This window comes from Manis javanica, chromosome 3 (assembly GCF_040802235.1).
Source record: "Manis javanica isolate MJ-LG chromosome 3, MJ_LKY, whole genome shotgun sequence".
NCBI lineage: Eukaryota > Metazoa > Chordata > Mammalia > Pholidota > Manidae > Manis > Manis javanica.
Window position 1 is genome coordinate 86,298,799 of NC_133158.1, and position 27,166 is coordinate 86,325,964.

General features: G+C 35.3%; 1 protein-coding gene across 1 annotated transcript in view; it reads right to left on the reverse strand.

Annotated features, from left to right (window-relative positions):
* Positions 1-21,997: 21,997 nt before the first annotated feature.
* The window catches only part of CSNK2A2IP (casein kinase 2 subunit alpha' interacting protein), a 106,421-nt gene continuing 101,252 nt past the window's right edge, over positions 21,998-27,166 (reverse strand). Inside the window, 4 exon segments of the mRNA XM_017643504.3 lie at positions 21,998-24,185; positions 24,187-24,633; positions 24,635-24,982; positions 25,093-25,139. Coding sequence (XP_017498993.3) covers positions 22,637-24,185; positions 24,187-24,633; positions 24,635-24,705 — 2,067 coding nt within the window. The 5' untranslated portion in view covers positions 24,706-24,982; positions 25,093-25,139 and the 3' untranslated portion in view covers positions 21,998-22,636.

The window sequence follows — 27,166 nt, forward strand, 5'->3', positions numbered from 1 at the left end:
GGAAGTTGGTGAGTTCAGTTTTATTTGGCCCTTTTTCAGGGGTTTGTGAGATTTTTGTCTGAACCATGCTCTTTTTATGTTTCATATTTCTGTGTGGCGCCCTCTAGTGTCCAGAAGCTCCAGTCTCAGGAGCTGCTCAGCCCCTAGAGTGAGGCTGGGGGGGTCATAGGGGAGTGAGCAAAACTGGTGCCTGGAGGGAGGAAAGATATGTTTTCTGATTCCCATCTGCCATGCCTATCTCCAGTATCAGAGCCAGTGGGCCGAGCACACAGGTGTAAGTCTCTGTGCTTTGCATCTATAGCTGTTGTAGGTGGGGCCTCCCTCTGACTGGCCTGATGCCAGCACAGTGACTGCTGATTTGCGAGCCACATCAAGGCTTGTCAAGGCCAGGAGGAAGGCTTGGCTGGCTGTGTATCACAGTGGGGGGACTCGGAGCTGAGTAGCCAGCCAGGGGCATAAGGTGCCTGAAGCTTCTCAAAGTTCCCAACTGCTGGGCAGAGCACACCTAGACAACCTTGTCCCCCTATCCCTTCTCCTGCACAGCAAGCTCCATGCAATCCCCGCCCCTTCAGCAGCCCTCTCACTGCTAGGAAGCCTCTCAGGATGCCTGCCTTTCTGTTGTCCCATAGCAGCCAGGTGTGGATCTCCTCCTCCACAAACAGCTGGAATCTGTCTCTCAAGCACTCCATCTGTTCCAGCTCCCCATCCTCCAGAGCACCACACAATGTAGGTTTATGCTTGCAAAGCAGATCTTCAGGCCTAGGTGTTCAGCAGTCTCAGATTTCCACCCCCTCCCTGCTCCATTTCTCTTCCTCCTGCCAGTGAGCTGGGGTTGGGGAAGGGCTTGGATTCTGCCAGATCAAGGCTTTGGTATGTTACCCTGTTTCATGAAGTCTTCTCTGTTTATGAGGTCTGTGTGCAGTCTGGTTCAGCCTTCTTTCCTGTTGCTATTTTAGGGTTAGTTGTATTAACTATATTTTCACACTATCTGTGGTTTTGGGAGGAGTTCTCTGTCTCACCTCTCACGCTGCCATCTTGAATCTACAACATATTGTTTCTTGTTTAAGTTCTGCATCTCCATTTCATGGATTCTTCTTCTATTTTATGGGTGTCATTCCTTCAGTCATGACTTTGAACTCTAAACATACCTGTTCTAAAGGCTTTTTCAGATTGCTCAATTTTTTTAATACCTTTTTGAATGAATTCATGTAGCTTTAGTTTTTCTTCACTCTTTTATAAGATTTTTTAATATGTGTTAGGATTGTATTGGCAAACTCATCTTGAGTAACAATATTTTAGCTTTTCTCTAACCTAGTTAAATTTCATTATGCTGTGAGTGAAAAAAAAGAAAACAGTACCTTAAACAAATGAAGGATTTTTTTTTCTTGCATAACAAGAGGTACAGAAGCAAGACGCCACAAGAAAGGCCAAGGATGGCATCCAGGTAGCTGGTTCTCTCTCTCTGCTCTATTACTCACGACATGTGATTCATCCTTAAAGTCTCACTACAACAGCTATACCTCCAGATACCATATAACTTTTTCGGGCAGAAATCACAGGATGGCAAAGGATTTTCTTCTAATAAGATTATATTGAGTCTAAGAAGTCCTCCACCAAAATTAACACCTCATCTCAAGAAGGTAATAAACTAGCTTAAAAGGAGGCTGAAAACTCAACTATTTTTAGTTACATAACCTGTAGTAGAGAAAGCTAAGGAGGAAAGGTTGGGAGTGGCTAAGAATCCAGCCTGTAATCTCTCTGTCTCTATCCCTCTTTTCTGGTTCCTTGTTTCACTAAGGCTGGAATCATTGCTTTACCTCAAATGAAGCATTATTATTTCCCATTACTCTGTTTGAGCCACATAGGTTTATTTCTATACCTAGAGCTCAGTAAGCCTGTGATTCAACCATTTTGGACACATTTCTTTCCTACTTTAAATCCATGAGGAGATTTTTATATTTGGGGAACTTGGCATCATCATTTATAATTTTACTTTTTCCATTTTATCTAACATTTTGAACCATCTTAGAGTGATGAAAAGGGTTGTTGAAACATCTTTATAGTACTAGTTTCACTAGAAGCACAGTTTTTTTCTTGGAGATAATTTCATTTTACATAATACTTTAAAAAACAATTTGCCCTTTATCCAGCTTTCCCCTATATTCATATCATACAAAACTGTAAACTAATTATCATAAATAAAAAAGTAACCTTGAAGAAGTACCATTAAAGTAAAGAATTTATTTGAATTTCACCTCTTTGCTACTATTGTCCTTCTTCTCTTCTTGGATATAATCAGGGTCCCACACTGTACTGTCAAGTCTCTTTATCTCTTCCAAACTGTAACAGTTCAGTTGTTCCTTGTCTTTGACAAGAATATTTGTCAGATACTTTGTAGAATGTCTCTCAAAGTGAGTTTGTCTGGTGTTTTCTCATTTTTAAGTTAAATTCATACATTATTGGGAAAAACACCAGAGATGATGTGCTCTCCTCGGTGCATGATTTTAGACACATGATGTCCATGTGTACTACTGGTCATGTTAAGCTTAATCACATGGTTACAGTGGTATCTGCCAGGATTCTTCACTGCAAAATTACTCTTTTCCCCTTGGTAATTACTGAATATTTGGGGAGAGATGCTTTAAACTGAAAATATCCTGTTTCTCTTTAATTTATCTCCTAATTTTAACACGTACAAATGGATCTTACCTGTAGCAGTTATTACTATGATGTTTTAGTGATGATTCTCTATTTCCCTTATTCTATCTTCATTTATTAATTGAAATTCTTCTGTCAGAAAGTGTTTTCCCTACTCCCCAGTTATTTATTCAGTTATTTATTTATATCTGCTTAGATTATTTTTTTTAATTTGAGGTATAATCCAAGACCTTGGTTACTTCTTCTGTTGCTCTTGTTTCAGTTTTGGCCATTGGGAGCTCTTACATATGGGATCCTGTGCTCCTATCTTTTTTTGTCCTCCTTTACTTTCTGGAACTACAAAATGCTCTGGTTACATCTTACACTTTCCCTACTTGACCTTGGAGACCTTCTAGGTCTCCAAGAAGCCTTGTGTATTGTCACTTGATAAAGGTATTTAGAAACCATGTTCTGGGTACTGAGCATGCTAATTTTATTTGGATGGCTCTGATGCCTCTTAGTGAACAGAGCTAGAAAAAATATTTCTGAAGACTAATGCATGCACACACACACTCACACACAGATGTACACCTGTAGCTATTTCTGTATCTCTTCCTATATGTAATTTTTAAAAAGAGAGTTCACATCAACGGCTCTGGCTCCAATCCAGCACCATACAGTTTACTACAGCTTTCTCCCTTTTCTTATTTGTAACATCTTTCTAGAACATGAAAAACCTGGCTTTCATTATCTCCTCATTCTAATCTCAGTATACAGTTAAAACAGTTTCAGAATAGCCAACAGATATCCTTGTAAGAAACAAATTTACCAATTAGAGTACAATATTTGTATACAACATCCAATGGCCTTAAAGTATCCACTCAATGTAATTTCAAAGTTCCCAAAGTCAGCTCCTTTCTTCCCCATCCCTGTCAGTACAATTATGTGATTTATTTGTAAGACAGTTAGATTAATTTGTCACAATCAGCATTTTACCACCACCCCCATATCATTGTAGTTTTGGAATTTATTCAGCACAATTCATTTTTTATGATGCAAAATTCTATAGAGTTTTGGAAAACACATATATGTAATTATCCAAAACCACAGTTTCATAAGAACATTTGTAAGACCCCCAAAACTCCTTCCACTTTATAGTAAACCACTGCGTTACCCCCTAGCAACCTTTTGTCTGTTTTCCACTGCTTTAGTTTTGCCTTTTCCAGAGTGTCCACTAAATGAAATCATAAAATATACAGCCTGCAGGTCTAGCAAAACACATTTTAAGATTTACTCATGTTGTATGAATCAATAGTTTTTTCCTTTATATTCTGACTAATATTCCACTGTGTGGATAGATGACAGTTTGTTTATCCATGCATTGATGGAATGACATTAGTTGTTTTCAATTTTTGGAGAATATAAATAAAGATATTATAAATATCCACATACAGACTTCTGTATGAACTCAACTTTTCATATATCTTATGCAGATACATAGGAATGGGATTTCTGGATATGTGATAGATGTAGGTTTAAACATACAAGAAACTTTCAAGTTGTTCTTCCAAAACTGGCTTCCTCTCCAGCACTGAAAAGAATTCCAGGTCCTCAGTGTCTCAGTCAGCAATGAGTATGGACAGTTTTTTTTTTTTTTTGCTGTTGTTGCTTTTATGTTTAACAGTATCAGTAGTTTTTCAGTAATATGCTGTTGGGTTTGCACTTTGGTTTGCTACTCACTGGCCTTATGACCTTTGGCCAGAGAGATTAATAGTCTCACTGTGTGGATAAATAACATATAAAGTGGAAGGAGTTTTGGGGGTCTTACAAATGTTCTTATGAAACTGTGGTTTTGGATAATTACATACATGTGTTTTCCAAAACTCTATAGTAATCTCTCTGCTTCAGTCTCCTGAACTGTCAAGAAGGCTTAATAATGTCTACATTAGAGACTTATGCAAATTAGATGATAATTAATATAAAGTCCTTAATATCATCTGAAAATATGCCTCAAAGAAATTAATTCTTCACCCTCCTTGCTCCTCATAATGTTTTAAATTTACTAAATCATGAAGTTTGCTGAACATTGTAGGACAGAAAAATAGCATTCCCAGGTAAATCAAATGATTTGTGTCTGAACTCATAGATTTTGTACTCTGTACTGCATAGTCATTGGTTTTCTTTCTTAACTTCAATATATTTGATAGGATCTTTGTGTCTTTCTGAAATATTTTCTAATTCAAATTCTAAGTTCCATCGAAGTCCAATTTAAACTCCACTTCTCCTATTATTGACATATTTCCATGTTAGATTGTGCCTTTCTATAAAATACATTATTTATTCTCAATAGAAATAAAAATTTCTATTTTTCCTTTTTCCCTTAATTTTTATATAAATCCTTTCAGATTATCTTGAGACCTTTTTCTTAGAGTATAGTTGATACACAATCATATATTGGTTTCAAGTATATAATGCAGTGGTTCAACAGTTACCCATGTTATTAAATCCTCTCTAGTGTAGTTACTAATATCTTGAGAACTTTTAAAAAATAGACATTCTTACTCCTGATTTACCTCTCTGGCGATCAGTGAAAACTAAATTAATGCAAATGCAAATTCCCTTACTTCTCTCTCAATAAGCTCACAAACCATGATATAGGATGTGAATGTGTTAACAAATACTATCACATTCTAATTATTTCATATCTAAATATAAGATGCAATGACGTGTCTTATTCTCAAAGCTATTTATGCTAGCCTTAGCAATTCTGACAGTTATTTCTAAACTGCTTTTATAAGTCCCAAAATGACTTGGAAATTATTTCATGACTTTCCACTTAAGTTTGAGATGTTTTAATATGTATCCCTTAGTGTTTTCTGGTGGCCTATAATAGATCTGTTACTGAGAAACTTAAGGGGAAGGAAATAGCGTCCTTTAAAATTTTTGAAGTAACCTTTAAAACAATAGGATAATTTAAATTCATGATTATTTTAAGACATATTTAAGGGCAAACGAGATTGGCTTCCTTGATTGGATAGTTTTTCTGAGAAACCTGAGTCACACAATTTGCTCAACAGAAATGCTTCTAAATGGTCAGTAAACAAAACTAGTAGTAAGTTTTTTTTAATAACCTTAAAAAGAACCTGAGCTTCATAATTTAAAAATAAGATTTAAAGTTGCTAGTTCTCCACAAATTAATCTTGATGCATTGAGTTGCTCTCTATTGATACAATGCAAAACTTCAGAAGGGGGAATCGGGGATTGGGCCAGGGAGGAAAGAACAGATTAAAGGGGTGTTAGGTTTTAAATTACTTTTACTATTGGAGATCCTGAGTGAAAGTTATAGTATCTGGATTGGAGGTTCACGTTCAAGAATTAGCAGCTAATAGGTAGTATCAAAATCCACTCTCTCTGTGAAAATCAATATAGATAGAAAAGACGTCCAAGGACTGAATCTGGACCCTATAGCATTCAAACATTAGTGTACTGAGAAGGGAAGTAACAAATGGGCTGAGAAGGAATGAAAGAAGGTGCATGGGTACTATGACTCCAAGTAACAATGTGTTTTAGGAAAGATAAATTAATAAATTTATTAATGAAATTCTGCTAAAAAGTCAACTTAAATGAAGACTGAGAGTCTTATTTAGCAACAAAATGCTCTATAATGACCTTGAGTGTAGTGATTTTGGCAAAGCAGAGCACGTGGGACTCCAATTAGAGTGGGTATAGGAAAGAATTCAGAAAAAGTATTTAGAGCGAGCATAACAATTTTTCTGAATGGGTGAAAACATAAACTTAGTGGGAAGTAGCTGGAGCTGGAGAAAAATGAGTTTTCTTTTTTAGGATGATAGAAAATACATTTTTTATTTGCTAATAAGAGTAAATTAGGAAAGGGGAGAATTGGGCATGCAGGGGAGAGTTAGTAGATCCTTACTCTTTTGTAGCTAAGAAATGATAGGATCAAGTGTACAAAGGGAGAAGCCATAAATCAGAAAGTTCAGACAGTGCACTGCACTTACGGAGAGTGGGAACGGTCAAGGAGAGGAAAACTTGCCTAGGAGAGAAGAAAAGATGATAGATTTAGGACAGCATTAAAGACTCATTTGAGGCTTAAAGAGAGACATGTCAGCAGGGTAGTTTTTCTCCGGCCACAGACATGTGCAGGGATGCAAGGGAACATCAATGTGTATATATAATAGTGCCAATTATGACTTTTTTTAATATGGGGGAATAGAATGAGAGCTGTAACCAATTCAGAATGACATTCCAAGTTATTCATAGCATTTATGTCTTCAGAGTGGCACCAAGAGACAGATACTAAATTTTCTAACTTTTTGAACTTTTCATCATGTTTAATAAAAAAAGGACAGAGACAGAGTGAGTCAGAGACAGGGAGAGAGAAAGAGAGAAAAAAATACTGCTTACACATCCCATAAGATTTCCATCAGAAATCTATATGTACTGTAGACTTGTTCACTCAAATATATTTGCTAACTGCCAAGTATACTTCTCTTAGGCCTGAGGAAATGGTAGTTTTCAAGTCACTCAACATCCCTGCTTTATTTCTATTCCAGACTAGCACTGTCCAATAGAGATATAAGTGAGCCACACAGGGAATTTTAAATGTCCTTGTAGCCATCCTAAAAAAAGACTGGTAAAATTAGCACTAATAGTATATTTTATTTAACCTAATATATCCAAAATATAATCATTTCAATGTGTAATTGATATAAATATAAATGATATTTACAGTTCCTGTGCCTCTTCTTTGGAATCTGGTGTTGATGTCACACTTGTAATGCACCTTAATTTGGACACTAAACTTTTATTAGATGTATTTGATCTTTTGTTGGAGTTGATAAACACACAGTTAGAAAAGTACATTTATATAAACAAGTTGGCCTAAACATATTTCACGGGTTTCAAATAACAGCATCAATTTTCACAAATCATTTTGCTTTAATATTAGAATCCAAATTAACAAAAATGGTTTATCTTTTACAGAATAATTTTTTTTTCATTTTGAGACATGAGCATAATTGGTTTCAAAACTGTCCAAGTTAAGTATATTTGCTAACTCTTGTATCAATTCAATAATAGTGTTTTCCAGATTTTTCTTTTATATTTTGAGGACAACTGATGTTGCCAACTACAACTAAAATATGAATATTGATTTGTGTAAAGTATGTAGTCATTGAGTTACATAATGAAAAATTTTCATTCCAAAATAAATTCATGTAGCTGTCTAGCTAGGTCATAAATAAGTCTATCCTTTTTTTGGTGCTGCAAATTTCACTTGTTCGTATGCAATGTCACATCCACAAAACATGTAAATCACACTGCCTTTTTTTTGGTCTTATATTATAGAATATTTGGCAAGCATCCCTTATGTCTCAAAAAAATTTTGTATTAACAGTACAGCAAATCTTTATAACACTCTTCTACAGCTTGACCAAGGGGAATTGGCAAAGAACACAAGATCATTAAATTCATTCTCTCTTCTTTCTCTCAACAGGTTTCACAAACTGGCAGTGATTCATAGCACTTGCATATATACTGAATGATTCTAACAACTGTGTACTTTATATTTTTAATATAATCGCCTTGAAAATTGAGCACAGATATTTTTAATATGCACTATAGAGTGAAACAATAAAGGAAGCAACAGTTTTAATTCCAATAAGTCTAAAATTTTGACCTAACATTGCTAGCTGGAACACCATACATCAGGATAGAAATTAATTTTTCCATAATCTAGCAGATGGGAAATGTTAAAAAAAGCTACAAGGTCTACTTTTTATATTACTAAGTGACATTTCTTTGTCAGCTCAAAATACTGATTAGATAGTGTCCCCATACAATACATGGCTAATCTAAAGTTAAGAAACAGTGTTTCCAATTTTTCAGATTTTGAGTAAGTTGATTTTTGATATTGATAGAAATATTTTGTATTCTAAGAGTCATTGTTTGGTGGATTATTTAAAGTAACTTCACTTTAGTAATACATCATTTTGAGTCTTTCCTCATAGTTCTGGACAGTTTTTCTAACTGAAATAGTCTTTTCTATCCCTCTGAGGCATGCTGGCGTAGGGACCAGAGGGACTCAGGGTTCAAATCAGAAGGTATGGAATAACAAGACGTTTATAAAGTACAAAGTAAAAGGATGCTCAGGATTCAAAATGAAAAAGTACAAAGCAATAGGATGCTTGCAGACCTAACATACAAACTTTAATAAAGTCTTGGAGGTCTGCCTACCAAATCAATTTCATCTTAAGAGGAAACACTTCCTCTTTCCCTCACTAGGCATGGGGAACCCAGCCCATTAGGCAAATTACCCACCCGCTCATCCATGAGTATTCACTCAACAGTTACAGCCTTTCCCAAACCCAGACACCCCAGTGATGCTCAGAGGAGGATGCCCACACCTTTCCTTTATTAAACTACTCATTGCTTATACCTTCCAGTGAATTCTTTCTGGACCAGAGTCAAGAACCCTCTCCTGGGTTGAAGTATCAGCCAGTGGGAAGGAAGACCTCCCTGGATTAGATTTCCCAACAAAACCTCCACACAAAAATGGTTTTCTTTATTGTGCAAGAATCCAAGCCATTTGGGAGCCTACCAAAATTACAAGCTCAAATCCTGCTTAAAAACTAATAAATAAACAGAAACATTCTTTCACTTTAATTTTGTTTGCCTTTATTTCTTAGGCAAATTACTGGAAGATTGTATTTACCTGGACTGTTAAATTTTAATGTGGACATATTTGGAGTTGGCAAACTTGTTTATTTAAGTTACTTATTTTTCAGTGACTTATATGTTAGGATTTAAATCTGCCACATTATTTTATGTTTCTTCATTAATCTGCTTTTTAAAAGCTACTTTTAAAAAATCCTAATTATACTACTTTTGATTGGACAAATTTTATCCTGTTTTTAAATTATTTGAAATACCCTTAATTCTATTCTGATAGTAGTTGCCCATAAAATTTTAATGACACACTTGTTAATATATCAGAGGAATATATCACTCTATCTTTGCTTTCCTTCTAAAACTTACCAGATTAAAATGTTTTAAAGTTGATTAATTCCCCTTCCAGTTTGGATATTACCAATGATCAGATCATTTCATATATATGCCTTCCAATCATTAGAATGTTTTTGTTTACTTTTTAATAAGGTCAGTAATGATTTAGGAAAAAAATCCTGTTAAAAATAATTTTAAAATGTTCCACATTTAATTTTGATTTGTCAACTGATTGTATTGCTATTTTTTGACTATTGATAGAAAATGTGTTTTTTGAAAATATTTTCTATCATTGTCCACTATGTTATATTTAATTTTTAACACAATAAGTTTGTGTTGTTCAATGCAGCATACTGCAATATCTATTCATCATAAAATTTGGACAAACCTTCCACTCTTTTTTCTATTATTTTAGTCATAGTACAAGCTTCTCCACTCTTCATTCTTCACACTTGTGTGTGTTTCCATTTTAAATTTAAAGTGCCCATACTTATTTGTAAATAAAATGTTTTAGTTCTATTATAATTAAAAGTATCATAAGTATTTCCTTTTAATTACAATTACAAGTCACATGAGTATTACTGTGACTTGTGCTGTCCACATAAAATATTCAAGTAAATGCATTAAAATATTATACCAGTGTACAAAACAGATCACTTGAACAAAATAAATCCATTGATATTAACTAGGTTTGTAATGTGCTTATATGTTATACTGGACATAATGCACATGCCCCAACATGCACACTACAATAAAATAATAATATCTTAGAGTGATGCAATAGCTAAAGAAAATGTAGTCATAGTCATACCAAAATTATAACATTATGTTTATTGGAAAAAAATTTTACACTGCTTCAGTTTTTAGATTTTAAAATTTGGCACATACAAGTCTTAAGTGCTCAATAGCCACATGTAGCTAACAACCACTATTGGAGTACAATTCTAGACATTTGAGAAAACTTTTCCTTGACCATTGTGTAGACTACAGTATCAGACTAATTCCTTCTGTGGATTTCCATTTCTTTCTCAGTACAATTGGGATTATGATTCAAATTTCGTAGAAATATTATGTAGCTCTGGGGGATATGGCATATTGGAAGTGTTAATCAATAATAATGTTATCTTTTAAAACCTCCAAACATTCTCTTACATTTTTTATATCCAAGATAGTGTTATGATCCACTCAAAATTGCCAGATTTATAGTAAATAAATAAATAGTATTTTAAATGGGAACAATTTGAAAATGCAAAATATAAGCCCAGTAAAAGGAAGATTTCCCCCAAACAAGTTATTTATTTATTTATTATTATGAAAATGTAGAATAAATATTTTTCTCTAATGAACATTCAAGGAAACTGCTAAGAAAGATGAAGGCTAATTTAAAGTTTAATTATTGAGAGTATCAAATTCCATATGCTGTGATCGCACTTCATAGTATAGCACTCAGTAGCTTTCTTTTATCATGAATAGTGTGGTATGGCCTCAACCCTGTAAAAAATAATTTTTGATTTATTATATTCAGTTATATCTTATACCTTTTGTTTGACTGTGTGTGGTTATACTTCAAATCATTTTTGTATTCTAAAGTACTGCAATTAACACTTCTTTGGTGAAAGATTCTAACACTTCAATGTTACCTTTTCAAATCCTTCTCACTTCGTAGTGTAAGCCTGGCACAAATTCCAGAATGTGATTCTGACACCCATTTCCTCACTGTAGGAACAAGCTTTAGGAAAGTCATTTTCTATAATCATCAAAAATTGCTCTTGGCCCATCCCCTTATGCTTCCTATCTAGAATCAAATACTCATTTAAATGCTTATTAGCAAAGCATTTACTGAAGGCAAGACACTATACGGTGTAAAGAGTGAAGAAAATATGCTGAAAAGGTTTAGATTTTAAGGCACTGACAATCTCATGGGTGAAATGGAAATTGTAAATAAACTGAAAGGACCTATGTGTAAAGGTAACCGAAGAAACCCAGGCCAGATACACAGAAATGCAAAGGAAGAATCACTGGTCTAGGATGCAAGCAGGGACGTTAATATACTATTCACAGGGCTGAACTCAAGTCATAGATAGGATAGCAACATATTTGGAAGTCAGTGGTGTATTCTAAATGGGGCCAAACAGCAGGAGCAAGGTCTGAGAGGTGGAAAAATGTTGGATATATTTGAGAAATTGCAAGTAGCAAAGATTACATGGAGTCGCGGTAAGTTATGGATTATGCGTTGTGAAAACAGTAGTTGGTGAAAGAGAGTTTGATATGGAGAAGACTGTGGAGGACCTAATGTTACAGGCTGAATAGTCTGGACTTTGATCAGTGAGAAATAAGCAGCCTTGATCTAAGAGGCAGTGTATAAAATGGAGCATAGATTTAATAGAAGAGACCACCAAGGCATATTGTACTTATGTTTTGAAAATGGAACTCAGGCCATTACTAACCTAAAGCTTCAGAAATGTTATGTTACCAAACTGTAATGATTATTAAAGCACACAGTGGATACATAATGATCAAAAATTTTTGTCAATAAAATAATAAAAAAGGTAGAAATTATACTGTTTATTTCAGGGTTACTGTGTGCCAGATGCTCACCACATATCATCCCTCTTTGTTGAGGGAACAGATTCCCATAATCACTAAGTACCTTGCCAAAACTTTGCAGCTAGTGGCAGAGCCTGAGTCTGAGAGGAGGGAGCACACGATTACTATCCCTGAATGCCACAGTGATGTTTTATTTTTTCAAACTGATAGGGAAACATTTAGAAGGAGATGATATGATACTGTTCCATTTCTTTTTTTCTAAAGAGAGTTTAAGGCACAGAAAGCTTTATATGATGTTTCAGAGATTGCAGTTTCCCTGGGGAGTGACTTGTATAAAAAGGACAATGGATGTTATGTAAATGAATGAAAGAGGAAGGAGCCTGGTTCCATCTTCATTCATTTTTTTCAGCACTTCACATTTCATTAATTTAAATAATGCAAAAAAATAGTTCACATGGCTCTTATTAAATGTACACAGGAGCAATCAATATGATATATTAGAAATTATTTATTACAGGTGTTCAGAATCCTATGAACAAAAGCATGAAAAAAGGAAGTCATGTACAATGTATTAAGGGGGAATAGTTAGATTTAGCTGTATTTTTGGATTTAAGAACATTATATGTAAGAACATGAAAGAATTCTATGAAACATACACTTTAACTTCTTATTTTACCGACACAGAAATGTAGATTAACCATTTGCAACAATGTGGATGGAGCTAGAGGGTATTATGCTCAGTGAAATAAGCCAAGTGGAGAAAGACAAATACCAAATGATTTCCCTCATTTGTGAAGTATAACGATGAAGCAAAACTGAAGGAACAAAATAGCAGCAGACTCACAGACTCCAGGAAGGGACTAGCAGTTACCAAAGGGGAAGGGTGGGGGAGGGAAGGAGAAGAGGATTGAGGGGTACTATGATTAGTATACATGGTATGGCAGGTGTTCATGGAGAAGACTGTAGCATGAAGAAGACAAGTAGTGACTCTGGCATCTTACTACACTGATGGACAGTGACTTCAGTGGGGTATGTGGGGGACTTGATGATAAGGGTGAATGTAGTAACCACATTGTGTTTCATGTGAAACTTTTGTAAGAGTGTATATCAATGATAACTTAAAAAATTGTAAAAAAATAAAAAAATAAAGACATGTCAATTAATAAAAGCTAAATTACTTGCCAAGGATTCTATATAGTTGTTAATGTGAAAACCACATTCACTGTCTTGCATAGGAAATTCACCAATTCACTGATGGTTTTTGGGTGTTGGGGCTGGTGGGAGGGGCTGTGGTTGTTGGGAAGGGACTGGAAAAGAAGTACAACTTGACACTGAATTATAACAAAAGACAAATTAATGAATTTTCCAGAAAAAGGAAGAAGCCAATAATAGAAATTTAAAGCAGTGCTACTAGGTTTTTTTTCCTAAAGCATCTATTTGGCAAAGAATTGATATAGGTTGTTCCATATTAGAAGAAAGAAAAGAAATAGGAATAGAAGGAGAAGAAGGAAAACAGCACTTTATTGCAATGAAATTCTGTCACTTGAAAACTGGTTTTGTAGAAAGCCAATCCAGCTGGCAAGAAGCAAGACTTAGGTGAAAACACTAATCAGGGACGGAGACTGCGACAGTCTTATCCTCCAGCCCGCCCTGCACCATCCACTCTCACGCAATGCTCTCCTCCGTTTCTTTCCTGAACTTCCAAGCACCCAACTCTACATCTGTTCCCTTAGTGCTTCATTTGTTTAACCTATATTAAGCTGAACATAGGCAAAATATCATTTTTAAAATCCATGAAATAAGTTTCATAACCATTTATAAGTTAAAAGGAACACACTTAAGGAAAAAATTACCTTTTAATCACCTTTTAATCTCCACTGGTTCATCGTCTCAAATTTCCTTTAAAGTTACTTAAGATAAAATTTGACACTTAAACTAAGGCTGAACTATCATAAAATAGAGAGCATATCGTAAAATAGGGGAAAAAGATCTAGCAAGGATTTTCCTTATTATATATCCTGTCTTTTCCTCAAAGACAAATGTCACTTGTCAGAGAAGCTTTCTCAAATCACATTATCAAGAACAGGGTCACTATAGACAAGGGGACAAATTTGGTCTGTCACGTGTTTGTGTAAAATAAAAGTTTTATTGAAACACACACACACACACACATCTATTTATTTACATATTTTCTAAGGCTGCTTTCATGCTATTCTTTATGGGAGGGCCAGAAGGAAAAAAAAGTTAAATGTATTGTTAAAGTTTTGATATTTTTGTGCTGTATCAACAGATACGTCATATCACTTTACATCAACTAGTTTTCTGCATCAACTGTCTTTGCAACATCAAATCAGAGCCTAGCCGATAATAGGGACTTGAGCTCACACAAAGGAACAGATTGTCAGGTCATATTTAAACTATTAGAGACCTTACCTAGTACCAAAGTTCACCTAAAGATTTTAAAAATGCAGGTAATCAAAGGCATAGACAGATAGAGAGAGGATCTGGACATTTTAGGAAGCTCCTATATTCTTCTTTCTGCATGGACCATATGCTCTCTGTTCTAGAAAAATAACACATGAGGTTTGCAAGAGATATTTTGTAAGGTAACTGCTATTTATATGTCAGACTTGTAGAAAGTCAGACCACTATCACTAGTAACAATTCATACACAGTGAGGAACATTTAAGTTATGAAATATCACCATTTTATACCTAGAAAGTTGTTTAGCTTATTTGACATTCTCTAGTGAGTCATGCACCATAAATTCATATATTAATTATTTTAAGTCAAAATTAACCAGGGATATTTTGCTAAAGGCATTCTACAAATAAGGACTATTCCTGATAGCAAATGCCATTCATCTACTTAATGGAAACTCCATTTGATAGAGATTAGATTGAGTCACCTGACATTTTCTATATGGGTTTGGAAGGAGATATCCTTCCCCAAGAGGAATAAATGGATCGTGAATCTCAGCAAACTTCTTCAAATCTTTCCCCTCAGCACTTAAAAGGAATATCTGATGAATGAATGACTAAAAGATAAGTAGACTCCTTAAAAACCTCCTTCCATATTTGTCCCAATTCTGAGACGCAAGGTATCTGTCAACTAGAAAAAAATGACAGATGATCCACTAATGTATTTGGCTATAATTTTATATGCTTAAAGCATTTTGGCTACCAAATACAAACACAGTAGAAAACTACTATGATAGAAGAGGAATAATAAAAAGAGAAGCAGACAGGAAAGGAGCTTCTGTTCTTAAAGAGAAATAGAAAGAAAAAAAGAATGGAGCCAGAAATGTACAGTGCTCTGGGTGCTGGAGCATCGAGTTTCTCCAGGACAGGGTTTAGAGGAAGGAAAGCTATGTATGCTAGCAATGCCTATGAGGATGGTGATATTTTATGACATATCAAATTGCCATAAATCTTAAATATTCCATGTTTGAAAGTGTTAAAGGAGATTTTTCAATGATTCTGTAAATACTCTATAAAGTATATGAAAGAAAAAACCACCAATCTAAAAATGCAAACCCATCAAGAAATATAGCTTAGTGATACTGATTTTTTAAAGTAATGCCAGGAAGCTAAAAACTATAAAGGCAGACCAGAGGAGACAGTCAGGAACATAAATGATAACACAGAATTATTGGTGTGAAAAACAACTTGAGATGATTTTCCAAAATTCAAAGAAAGGGAATAATGATGAAGTGAGGAGAATATATTAAAAACATAACAGAAATCCAACACATAATTAATTAGTGGTCATAAAGAAGATACCACAACAGATTAAACAAAGAAAATTTCGAAGTTATGGCAGAAAAATATTCAAATTAAAGAATACTGGGTATACATATTGAAAAAGTATGCCATATTCCAAAGGCACTTCCTGGCAACATTTTAAAATTAAGATGACAAAGAAAAAGATTCAACAAGATTTCAGCAAGAGAAAATTGAGCCACAAAACATCAAATATTAGAGTAATCAAAATTGCTAATTGCCACGAAAATCCATCTGGATATTTCTAAGAGCAACAGAAGAACCAAACATAAAAGCACTACCTATCAAAATATGGGGAACAAAGTGCTTAAGAGAATTAAACCTAGAAAATCTATTCATTTATAATTTTGTAGCAAAAGTGTCCAGAGCAGTATAAGAAAGTATAGACACATCAAACTGAGAGATGAATATGCAAACAATAACCATGTATAAACAAAGCACTCTAACCTATACCCTACAACAAGCAGCCCAGGAAACCAGCTCCCCGTTTTCAGGAAACAGTCCAGGAAGCAAGCCTACCATCTATATTTCAGACTTACAGGAGATCATACCTCTCTTTCTAGTATCAATCCAGGAAGCTGAACAATAACACCTATAACAATTGGCCCAAATGGTCAGGAAATGATTAGTAAGTGACAGCTTCCCTAATTTTTGCCCCCACTTCCAATTTAGGATCAATCAAAGAAAGCCAAATGTGCACCCTGACTAACCACATAGGATGCTCCTCTTCCAGTTGCTCTGCCTACAGCTTCCCCAGGCCAGCAGCCTCCACTCAGGGTGAACGTGGAGCCTTCACTTTGGTTCCACTGTAAAGCATTCCCACTCCTCTGCCTGCCTTTGACTTCCTGCCAAATGAATGTAATGGGGGCTGCCTCCCTTGCTAAAGCAGCTCTGAATAAATAAATAGTCTCTGCTTGTTCTTGCTTGGTTGGTCCTCATTTATTTCTAAAATACTTTTGGACATAAGTGTGTAATTATAAGTCAGTTTTAGGAGACCAAATTTAGTGGGGTATAATTACATATGATGACCAAGTAGTGCAAACATGATTTAATATCAAGCCCAGACAACTAGCATATGCTTGGGATACACCTATAAAGAATTTCTATGAATTAATAAAAAATTGAGTACTCAATAGAATGATGAGCAAAGCTTACAAAAGGCAAGTCATAGAAGAGGAAGCCCAGAAGGTTAAAAAACATGAAGAGATGTGAAGGTAACTACCAAAAAGAGGTGAAAATTAAAAATACAGTACAAGGAGGTCATCTTATTAATATGAACCATATTATTAGTATAAGCCAAGAATTTAAAAGTCTGAAAATTATCTAGTGCTGGCAAGACTACAAAGCAGTGGGGCCTCTCATACACTGTTTGTGGGTGTGTATATGAGTTGAAATATTTTGAGGAGCAATTTGGCAATATCCAGTAAATTTTAAAATGCCTTCACATGATAGCTCTATACTGTTCCATGTAGCTAGTCAGTGCTCTAAGTGTTAAATTCAACAGATTTTGAAGACTTAGAGCCAAAAAAAAAAAATCGCACTGATATCAATTATATAACTTAGGTCTCTCAACCTTGACACTATTAACATTTTAGACTGGGTAATTCTTTGTCGGGGCCTATCCTCTGCACTGTATGACATTCAGCACCATCCCTGGCCTCTACCTTGTTCTCACCTGGAACTCCTAAAACAACTCCCCACTTTGACAATCGAAAATGTCTGCAGACTTTGCCAAATATCCTGAGGGTAAAATCAACCCTCACTGAGAACAAGTCTTAACTACATGTTGAAATGGAAAACTTTTATTACACATTGAGTACTAAATAAAATTTATCAGTAAAATTAATTTTACGTATTTATTTTTACTTTCTATGGTGGCTACAAGAAATTTTAAAATTATATTTTTATTGAACAACACTGTTGCAGTCCTCGATTCCACTCTAAGTTATACACTCTAAATCAGTGTTTCTTAAACTTAATGTGGATAAAGCTTACCTGACAATCTTATAAAATTCAGGTTGTCATTCAGTATATTTGAGATGGCATGAGATTCTGTATTTCTAAGAGACTAGGTAACAATGATGCTGCTAACCCACAGATAAAATGTTTCATAGCATCACTTAGAACTTCCCACGTATGTGCAAAATAGAACGTGAAAAAGAATGTGCCTGGTGATTTTAGTTAATAATACTATATATTGCATATTGGAAAGTTGATAAGAGGATACCTTAAAAGCCCTCATCACAAGAAAAAAAACTTTGTAATTCTATATCGGGACAGATATTAATTACAATTATTATGGTGATGATTTCAAAATATGTACAAATATTAAATCATGTTGTACACCTGTCATTAATGTAGTTATATGTCAGTTATACCTCAAAACATTTTTAAAGAATATCAATGTGTAATATGTGTAATATGTGTAATAATAAAAAGTGTAAATTATTCAACCAAAAACTGAATAAATTATAATAAATTCACACTATGAAATTATATAATATACATGCATGGGAATGTGTGTGTGTGTATATGTGTGTGTGTAAGTGAAATGGCCTATCTATATTTACAAGCATAAATCTTAGAAACATATTCCAGATCAAAAAACACACACACATTTCAAAATGTTAAATACATTATGATAAAATATATACAGAGTTTTGAAACATCCAAAAGAACAAATGTTATGGCTCCATAAACATTGTAAATTTATAAAAAATAGACAAATGACTTAAAGCAAATTCACTATAGTGGTTACTTCTGGGGAGTGTATGACAGGACTGGGATCCTGTGTGGTTATATACATGGAGGTTAGCACTTGTATCTGTAATGTTTTATATCTTTAACACATGAAGTAAATTCAACCAAAGAATAAGAGCTGATAAAACTGAGTGATGGTATAAAGACTTTATTCAAGATACTGTCTTTTTTCTCTATAGTTTGAAATATTTCACAACTAAAAGTAAACAAACACACACATAAATAAATGAATAGTGTGAAAAGCTGAACAATGAATATTGAGGTAGGAATATGGAATTTTTTAATAGACTTTAAAACTTAACAGAAGTGCATTGTCCTGAAGAAAGTATGCATCTCATAAAAATACATATTTTCTGTGAACTTGTAAAGTCACAGATGATACTAATAAATGGAAAGGGGAAGAACAGCAAAGTATTTTTTTTGCTATATACTTCATTTAAAATAAAAACAAGTCTCACTTGCCATTTTTAAAGCATTTGTTATAAACTGTTGATTATAAAAGGAATTTATACTTATTGAATATTTGGAAAATACATAAAAAGAAAAAAACTATGCATTTACTTAACACTCTGTTATAACTATTCCCCATAACAAACACCTTTATTCAACATTTTAGTGTTTTCTTCTAGTCACTCCATCTTTCTCACATATATGAAATAGATTTTGCACAAATGCATACACACACATAAAAATATGTGTATATGTATAGTCCCAATGTTTTACAAGATGGAGTCATACATAAATTGCATGTGATCTGTCTTATAATCAAATATATTTTCACTTAAATCTTTATTTTCACTGACTGTCATTGAAAAGTTCCTCTTTGAAATTTAAATACAGTAGTAGTTTAGCTATCATCTCTTTGTTTCACTTTCTTCCTAAAACACATGCTCAGGATCACTGTCCATGGTCAAGAGTCCTCAACAAGATATTTTCCTAAAGAAGGTAGTAGCTCTACTCTCAAATAAATGTAGGTTCAATATTAGTAATATTTTTTTCTCTAGAAAAAACATCACATGTAGTAGATTATAGTGTACTTAAACACTTCTGTAAATGAACATCTAGGGTTTTTTTCAAACAGCCATTATTACAAAGAAACATAATGCTTATTGGGTTGATCAAAATGTGACAACTCACAGGATCCACTTTCTACCTCATAATTGTCAAGTACTGTGTTCTCTTGTCCAGCCCTTTCATCTGAGGAAAATAGAATTAACATCTTTTCCTATTACTTTTCAGATGATCTCTTTCTTTAAATGTAGTGAATTTTGAGCCCTTCTGTCTTTTTTAAAACTGGTCTTATTTCTAGAAGATCTGGCAGAAATTTCTTGACCTTTCTGTTGTGACACATGTTGTTCTCTATTTTGAAATTCTATTGGTATCTCAATAGAAGCTAGAAAAATGGAGAGATATTCATTGCTCATGCAGTTTTTCCAATAAGTTTCATGTGGCTTTATTTTCAAATTTAAAAATTAGAAAATATTGGTTAAAGAAGTCTTCTTTAAAAATATTGAAAGCAGACAGTATTATAGTTAAGAGCAAGACAAATAACTATTAATACAATGGAGAAGTTAAAAGCAACTACATCAAAGTAAAAAAAAAGAAGTGAAAAGAAACTACAATGAGGCACGAAGTTTAGAAAACAAGCTCAAAGATGGAAATGTAAACATGTTAATTACACATCAATAAATAAAAATCAGCAGAACCCCCACCCCCATTTAATTTAATCCCACAGATGTTTATTGAATACTTGGTAGGTGACAGGCGCCACCAAGTCCTGAGGAGCTAGTGGCAAACAAGATCGACACAGGGCTTCCTCTTAAGAAGTTTAGTCTAGTAGAGAACCTATTAAACAAGTAATTGCAAAAGTGATGTGTGTCACCAAACAAGAAATTCAGGATGAACAAAGCCCATGTCAAGGGTTTTCTAAAGAGGATGTAGAAAGCCTTGAACAAATTATCACATGCATAAGTTCTTCCTCTTAATCACTGATCAACTATCAGCCAACATCATATTCAATACTGAAATGCTAGAAACACTGTTAACATAAGAAATAAGACAAGGATGACTGCTGTCATCAGTAATATTTTCATATATGTCCTCAACAGGACAAAAAACAATTCAGTACTATTCTTACAGGTAAGAAGCAGACTGACGGACAATTACTTATTTCAGAAAATTTAAAAAAATGAAGAGCTTCAACAACATTAACTCAGTATCAACACTATTTTAGGGCATACATTTTACTCCAAGGACTAGGTTTAAAAAAAAATCAAGTGAAATTGTGAACAAGGCATTTTCAATACAGTGAGTGAAGACAGACAAAAATGATTGCTTTATAATGTGGTGGAGAGCCATGGAAAGAATGAGCTTTGTGGAATAGGAAGGCCAATAAGCCCCCTTAGAAGTGAATCAGGAAAAGGCTTCTGAAAACATGTCAAGACAAAACAGAGCCCTGTAGAATAAAAATGTATAGATGGGAAGATTTTTCTGAACAACAGAATTGTTGATTTAAAAGTGTAGGTATAAGAAAGGCCTTGGCACATTCTATACATTGTTAATAAATTAGTGAGATGTAAGCAACCAAGGAGACTGGAAAAGAAGAAGAAATCAGTTTTCAGAGGTTATCACAATGTAATCATAAAAAGAAGTTAGACTTTCCCCAGACAACAATGGGCAATGATGAAAAGATTGCAAGCAGTGGGGTGTCATTATCAAATCTGTGTCTCAGAAATGCATTCCAACGTTAAAGTGCATGTTTAGGAGTTATTGCAGTAATTCAGGTGACAAATGGCTGTGGCCACAACTAGGAGAGTGGCAGTAGGATTAGAGAGAAAAGGCTGGATTCTAGAGATAGTACAGCCAGAGCAGTCAGGGACTTGGAAAGGGGCAGGCAATGAGGAAAACAGTTCAACATGACTCCACGATGGACGGTGGTATATCCAATGAAAACACAGGAGACAAAGGATTCTAAATGTACAGATAGTAAGTTCTGGTTTGGCTGTGTTGAGTTTGAAATGCCATGTAATGTTCCAATTGGAAATGTCTAGCATGAAGTCTGGTGATCAGAAAGATGTAGGTGGAGAAGCAGAATTGTGACCATCAACGTATGCAACAGAAACAAATTCTAGCCTTTGGCGATAGAGATAATTACTTAAGGTAAGCAGGTAAGACAACTTCCTTCCCCTCCCACTACCAATAAACCCAGGGGAGCAAAAATATTTTTTAAACATTTTTATTAACCCATTTTAGTTGTATTGCAAAAGTGATGACAGGTGACTTCAGAGTTCGTAACTTAGAGACACAGTTGGCATGAGGTAGGATTATCCGTACCAGTTAGTTATTCTCTACTGAGATTTCTTAACTAAGCTTGAATAAACCATGGATTTCAGAGTATGGGATCTTAGCATAAAATAATTTTCCCTAAGAACACACAACTGAAAAGATTCCCCTCTATACATATTCTTATCTATTGAACATAATCTGAATTTTCTATAGAGATAGGGAAGCAGATTAGCAGTAACCGGCCTTCAGATACTATCATTATCATGTGTTATGAGGAAGAGAATAACAATGAGCTAGATACTATTCAGGGCAAGAACAGTGCTATTGGTCTACAGCCAATTATGATTAATTCATTTAAAATGATTTATATGGTGGCTACCATAAGCCCAGCATTTGGTTAATAACATGGCATTCAGTTTTGGCTTCTAGGATATCACAGTCTCATTTCCCCTTAAATGGGTGCTGCATCACCTAAAATATAGTCAAACATAGTTATTGTTAATAACTTTAATAAGCATAGTAGGAAATCAAACTCTCATCTCCAATACTAAGAGGACAATTGCTGACAAAGAAACAAAAGGTTAATTTAATCAAAATTTCTCTCAATTTGAGGCTTTGCCTGGAATAATTTGAGCAGTACCTGTTGGCCCCTTTGACCCCTTCCCTGTGGGCCTTGTCTGGGAAGGTGGTGATTGACTTTGATGTGGTTTCCCAGGAAACAGCTGGTAGTTTTTATTACATATAAAGTCAAGCCAGGAGACCCCTGGAGGCAACCGGTGGTAACTGAGCACCTTAGTGAACACACACCCTGAAGGGGTAGATGCCGTGGAGGCTTTGAGAGGAGGGTGTGAGGAGGGTGTGATGGACAGCGAAGACGAGGAAGACGAGGAAGAGGAGGAGGAGGAGGAGGAGGAGTCTGAAAGCAGGGACTGTGGCTGAGAATTATTACTTTTCTTAACACAAAGCAGCCAGTCAACGGCTTGGGGCTGTTCGCTTACAGCTCTGTTTTCAGGGGCTGCCGTCAGGCATTTTTTCTTCATAATAAGCCGCTGGGTGATACCGGTTTCAGATGCAGGGAAGAATTGTGATGTTTTCTCCATTCCTTCAAGGTTGTTTCCAGGGGCTGCATCAGGCTGATTTTCTTTCACAGGGAATGAGAGAGAAGACGAGAGGGAAGTCTCTGGCAGGGAAAGGATGAGGCCTAACTTCACCTTGACTTCCCCCTCAGAACTGGGCTGAGGTGTTGGTATGACAAACAGCGTTGCCCTGCAAGGATCTTCCCTTCCTGCAAGATGGTTACACTGAGATTTTATGCAGGAGTCACATGCTAAACAGACCACATAACTTGATGAAAGGCGGGGACCAGGACGAGGATTTGGCCTTCCCCTCATCCTTTGAAAGAGAATCTGCCTGCGCAGATCCCTCTGGATTCTGGTCTTGGAGAGAGAATTGACAATTTTATTTACAACATCATCAGCGACAGTTCCACCTTTAACAATGCAGGGATAAATGTAATCTAAAGTCCATGAAATTTCTTAATTTTATTTTGTCTTTGCACAAAGATCAAAGCCGCTTTTACTCCGGAGTCTGGAGCCCAGTGTTGAAGCAGCTATGTTCCTGAGGCAGTGTTTGCAGCTTGAGAATGACTGATCTGAGACATTTGGTTTGGAAGGAGGTAAAGGCAAATGTGTGGCTCTGCGTTTGTCATTTGGTAAAACAGTGTTATGAAACTTGGAGTAGCAAACTGGTGAGCTCAGGTTCCTGATGGCACTATCAGGTGTAAGCACTGTGTGAGATTTGGGCTGGAAGAATGGCAAACTCTGAGTCTGATGGGAAGAATGTGGTAAAGGTGATTCCCTTGGTGTTGAGTGGGACAATGGTAAGCTCAGAACACTGTAATTAGAGCTGAATACAGGTGTCTGAGGTCTGGAGGGAGGTAACAGTGAGGTCCAAGCCACCTGATTGGGCTTCACCAAAGCTGATGGCTGAAGTGAGCTATTTGTTCGAGGTGCGGAGCTGAGTGTTGGTGAGCTCACAGATCTTTGACTGCGCTCTAATAAAAATGTCCAAAGGCGGTCCGATGAAGACATTTTCTGAGGCTTGGATTGAGGTAATGTTGAATTAAAGACTCTTTGATTAGGTCCCAAAGATGGATGACCAGAGAGTGTCTAGGGAAAATATTTCTTGATGTTTAAAGGAGGATAATGATGAACTTGAGACTCTTTGATTAGACTTCAGAGAGGGTCATGTCCAGCAAAGGCCTAGGGAAGATGAAATGGTAGGCTTGGAGAGGGGTAATTGTGAGCTCAGAGCTGTTTGATTGGACTCCAGTAAAGAGGATGATGTCTGAGATTTAAACTGGAGCAAATGTGAGCTCAGGGCTCTCCAAGTAGGCCACAATGAAGTTCTCTGGTGGAGGTCTAGTGAAGATCCATCCTGACGTTTGGAGTGGGAGATGGGTGATTTCAGAACCCTGTTAAAGAAGCCCTGTGAAATTGTGTCCTGAGACTTGGCAGAGGGCAAAACTGAGCAGTTTTGCACCTTCTGCTTAGAGCTTACTGGACGTACCACAAGGTGATTACTGTGGGATAGCACAGAAATTGGTGGTGGCCAGTTGGTAAGAGTGTTCTAATGGCACAAAGTGTTGATCATAATATGCTAATTGCACCATCTTGTGCTAGTGGTAGAGGTCTTTTTGAAAGCAGTTGGCTTGTGGATTATTTTAGAAACAGTCCTTCAGCTGGATTCCATGGACAACAGATACTTTTAAATAAATAGTACTTGGTAGTTCCTAACTTTTATCTTATAACTGCTCTCTTAATTCCCAAATATTATCGAGTATCTCAAAACTGAGGTATAGATTAGGATGAAAAAACTTATCACCATTTGAGATTATCCTCTGTCTTCTCTTTAGTTTCCTAAAGTTTTTTCTTCTTGAGGATATATGCCTGTTAACAAAATAGTGAAGAGAATTCAAAAATCCTGATAGGGGTGTTAATTTCCTCAATGTGTTGTAGTGACTAGAGGATGGGATTTATGTTAATTCCTAAGCACTTACTCTGCATGTAATTCTTGAATTAAACTTTCTAGACCCCAGTTTCCCTTCTGTAAAACAGATGAATATTTAATTAATTGGGCTGAGAACTAAATAAGATAATATATACAAGCATGCATAAATATATATATAATGACCACAATGAAGTCTGTATGTATGCATATATACATGAATACATATATATACACACACATACATATATGTGTACATATGTGTGTCTATCTATATCTGTATATATCTGTGCCCAGGATATAACAGATGCCCAGTAAAAGGTAATAGTTATTTAGCTATTTCTTTAATAATTTAGTAAAAGAACTGTGATGTTTTTTGCATGAAATAAGAGAATCTTAGAGAAAAGTGAAATGGAAGTTCTGAAATGTTTTCAATTTAGATTCTGTTACCTATCATCTGCACCTTTTAGCTTACTTCCAGAAGCCCATGAATTCTAGTAAAAAATCAATTCAAACTTTGAATCTTTTTCTTATTTATCACCATTGCAGCTTGTGAAACCATTGACTGCTACCTTATAAAACTACCATCTTTATTCATGTCATTTTTTATGTTTCCTCTGATTCTCTACATTCATTCTCTCATTTCTCTCCAGGACTTAATTGAATTATTTTCTTTTGCTCTCACCTCAGTGCAATTCTCAGTATTGTATCACTGGTTTCTTCTCTTTTCATTTTATTCCTAAGTAATCACATTAGTTATATTTAGGATTTAAAGATGAACTACAGAAACTACATAAAACACAGAACCTTGTAACTGGCCAAAGCAATGCAAGCAACTACCACTCAGAAAAGGCAGATATACTGTTTCTCAAAGGAAAGCGCAGACTGTCACACACTCCGTGTTAGGGAGTTTTCATGGTCATGGGTTTGTCCTTCCGATCTTAGGGCTGAGGTACATGATAGGACAAAACACTACATGATTGCACAGACCCTGGGGTCTGCCACTTAAGTCATCAGCCTTAAGGCCCTTGAAGAATGAAAGTTGTCAAAATTTGGTTTCATGATTCTATGCTTCTATGAGTTGCCAATACAATTTCTGATGGACAGATGTATTCCTCATAGATGCCAACTTACCCAGTTAATTTACTATCAATTCTATTATTACCAGAAAGTTTTCCCTTTTGACAAGATGTCTTTTCATATACTTACATTTATTTTAAAATCTATCTCACTGGTGCCTTAGTTCACTTGTTTTCAGTCTTGAGTCATTCTTAATGGACTTCTTCAAGTACCAACAATACTATTTATATACCAATGACTTCCTATCTCTTTTTTGTCTCTAGTTCTGGTTTTCTCTGTAGCTTCAAAATATATTTCCAACTAATCATTAGACTTCTCTACCCATAAGTCCCAAAGACAATTCAAACACAAAACGCATCAAAACTCAGTAATTTGCCCTTCTAGAGAAATCTTTTCCTATATTTTCTATCTCATTTACCATAGCCTAGGCATCAAATTCAGAATCTTTGAAATCATCCTCACCTTCACCCTCCAAAACCATTTAGACACCAAAACGTTGATGTGACCTCTCTTCTATATCTTATTTCACCTTTTTCTATCCAATTTTACTATTCCAATTTATACTATAGGCACATTTCATCTAGACTCATGTGTTACATAAACCTCTATATAGGTGTGTGTGTGTGTATCTTTCCTATATATCTATACATTCCCCATGACCTCATTCACTCTCTTCCTTCTGCTCTGCTAGACATTCAAGAGCAAACTCTTGCTGATGAGAACAGCTGCTGCTCACCCAGAGATTTCCTTTGTTTCACTTATGTCTGCATGAGTAATGAATACTGAGGTACTTGTGATTGCTGGATTTTGTGTGGTATGATTTGACATCCAGTTCCCTAAATAAGGAAATGCCATATTCTACTGTTTGTGGTGTGGCACCCTAATAAACTTCTAAAAGATAGTATAGAATAATTTCATGACCTTGAGTTACGCACAGACTTCTGACACACAACATAAAAAGCAATAACTATTAAAAATTTATCAATTAAAATCAAGAACCCACAATCATTAAAAGATACCACATTTAGAAAGAGAATAGGCAAATC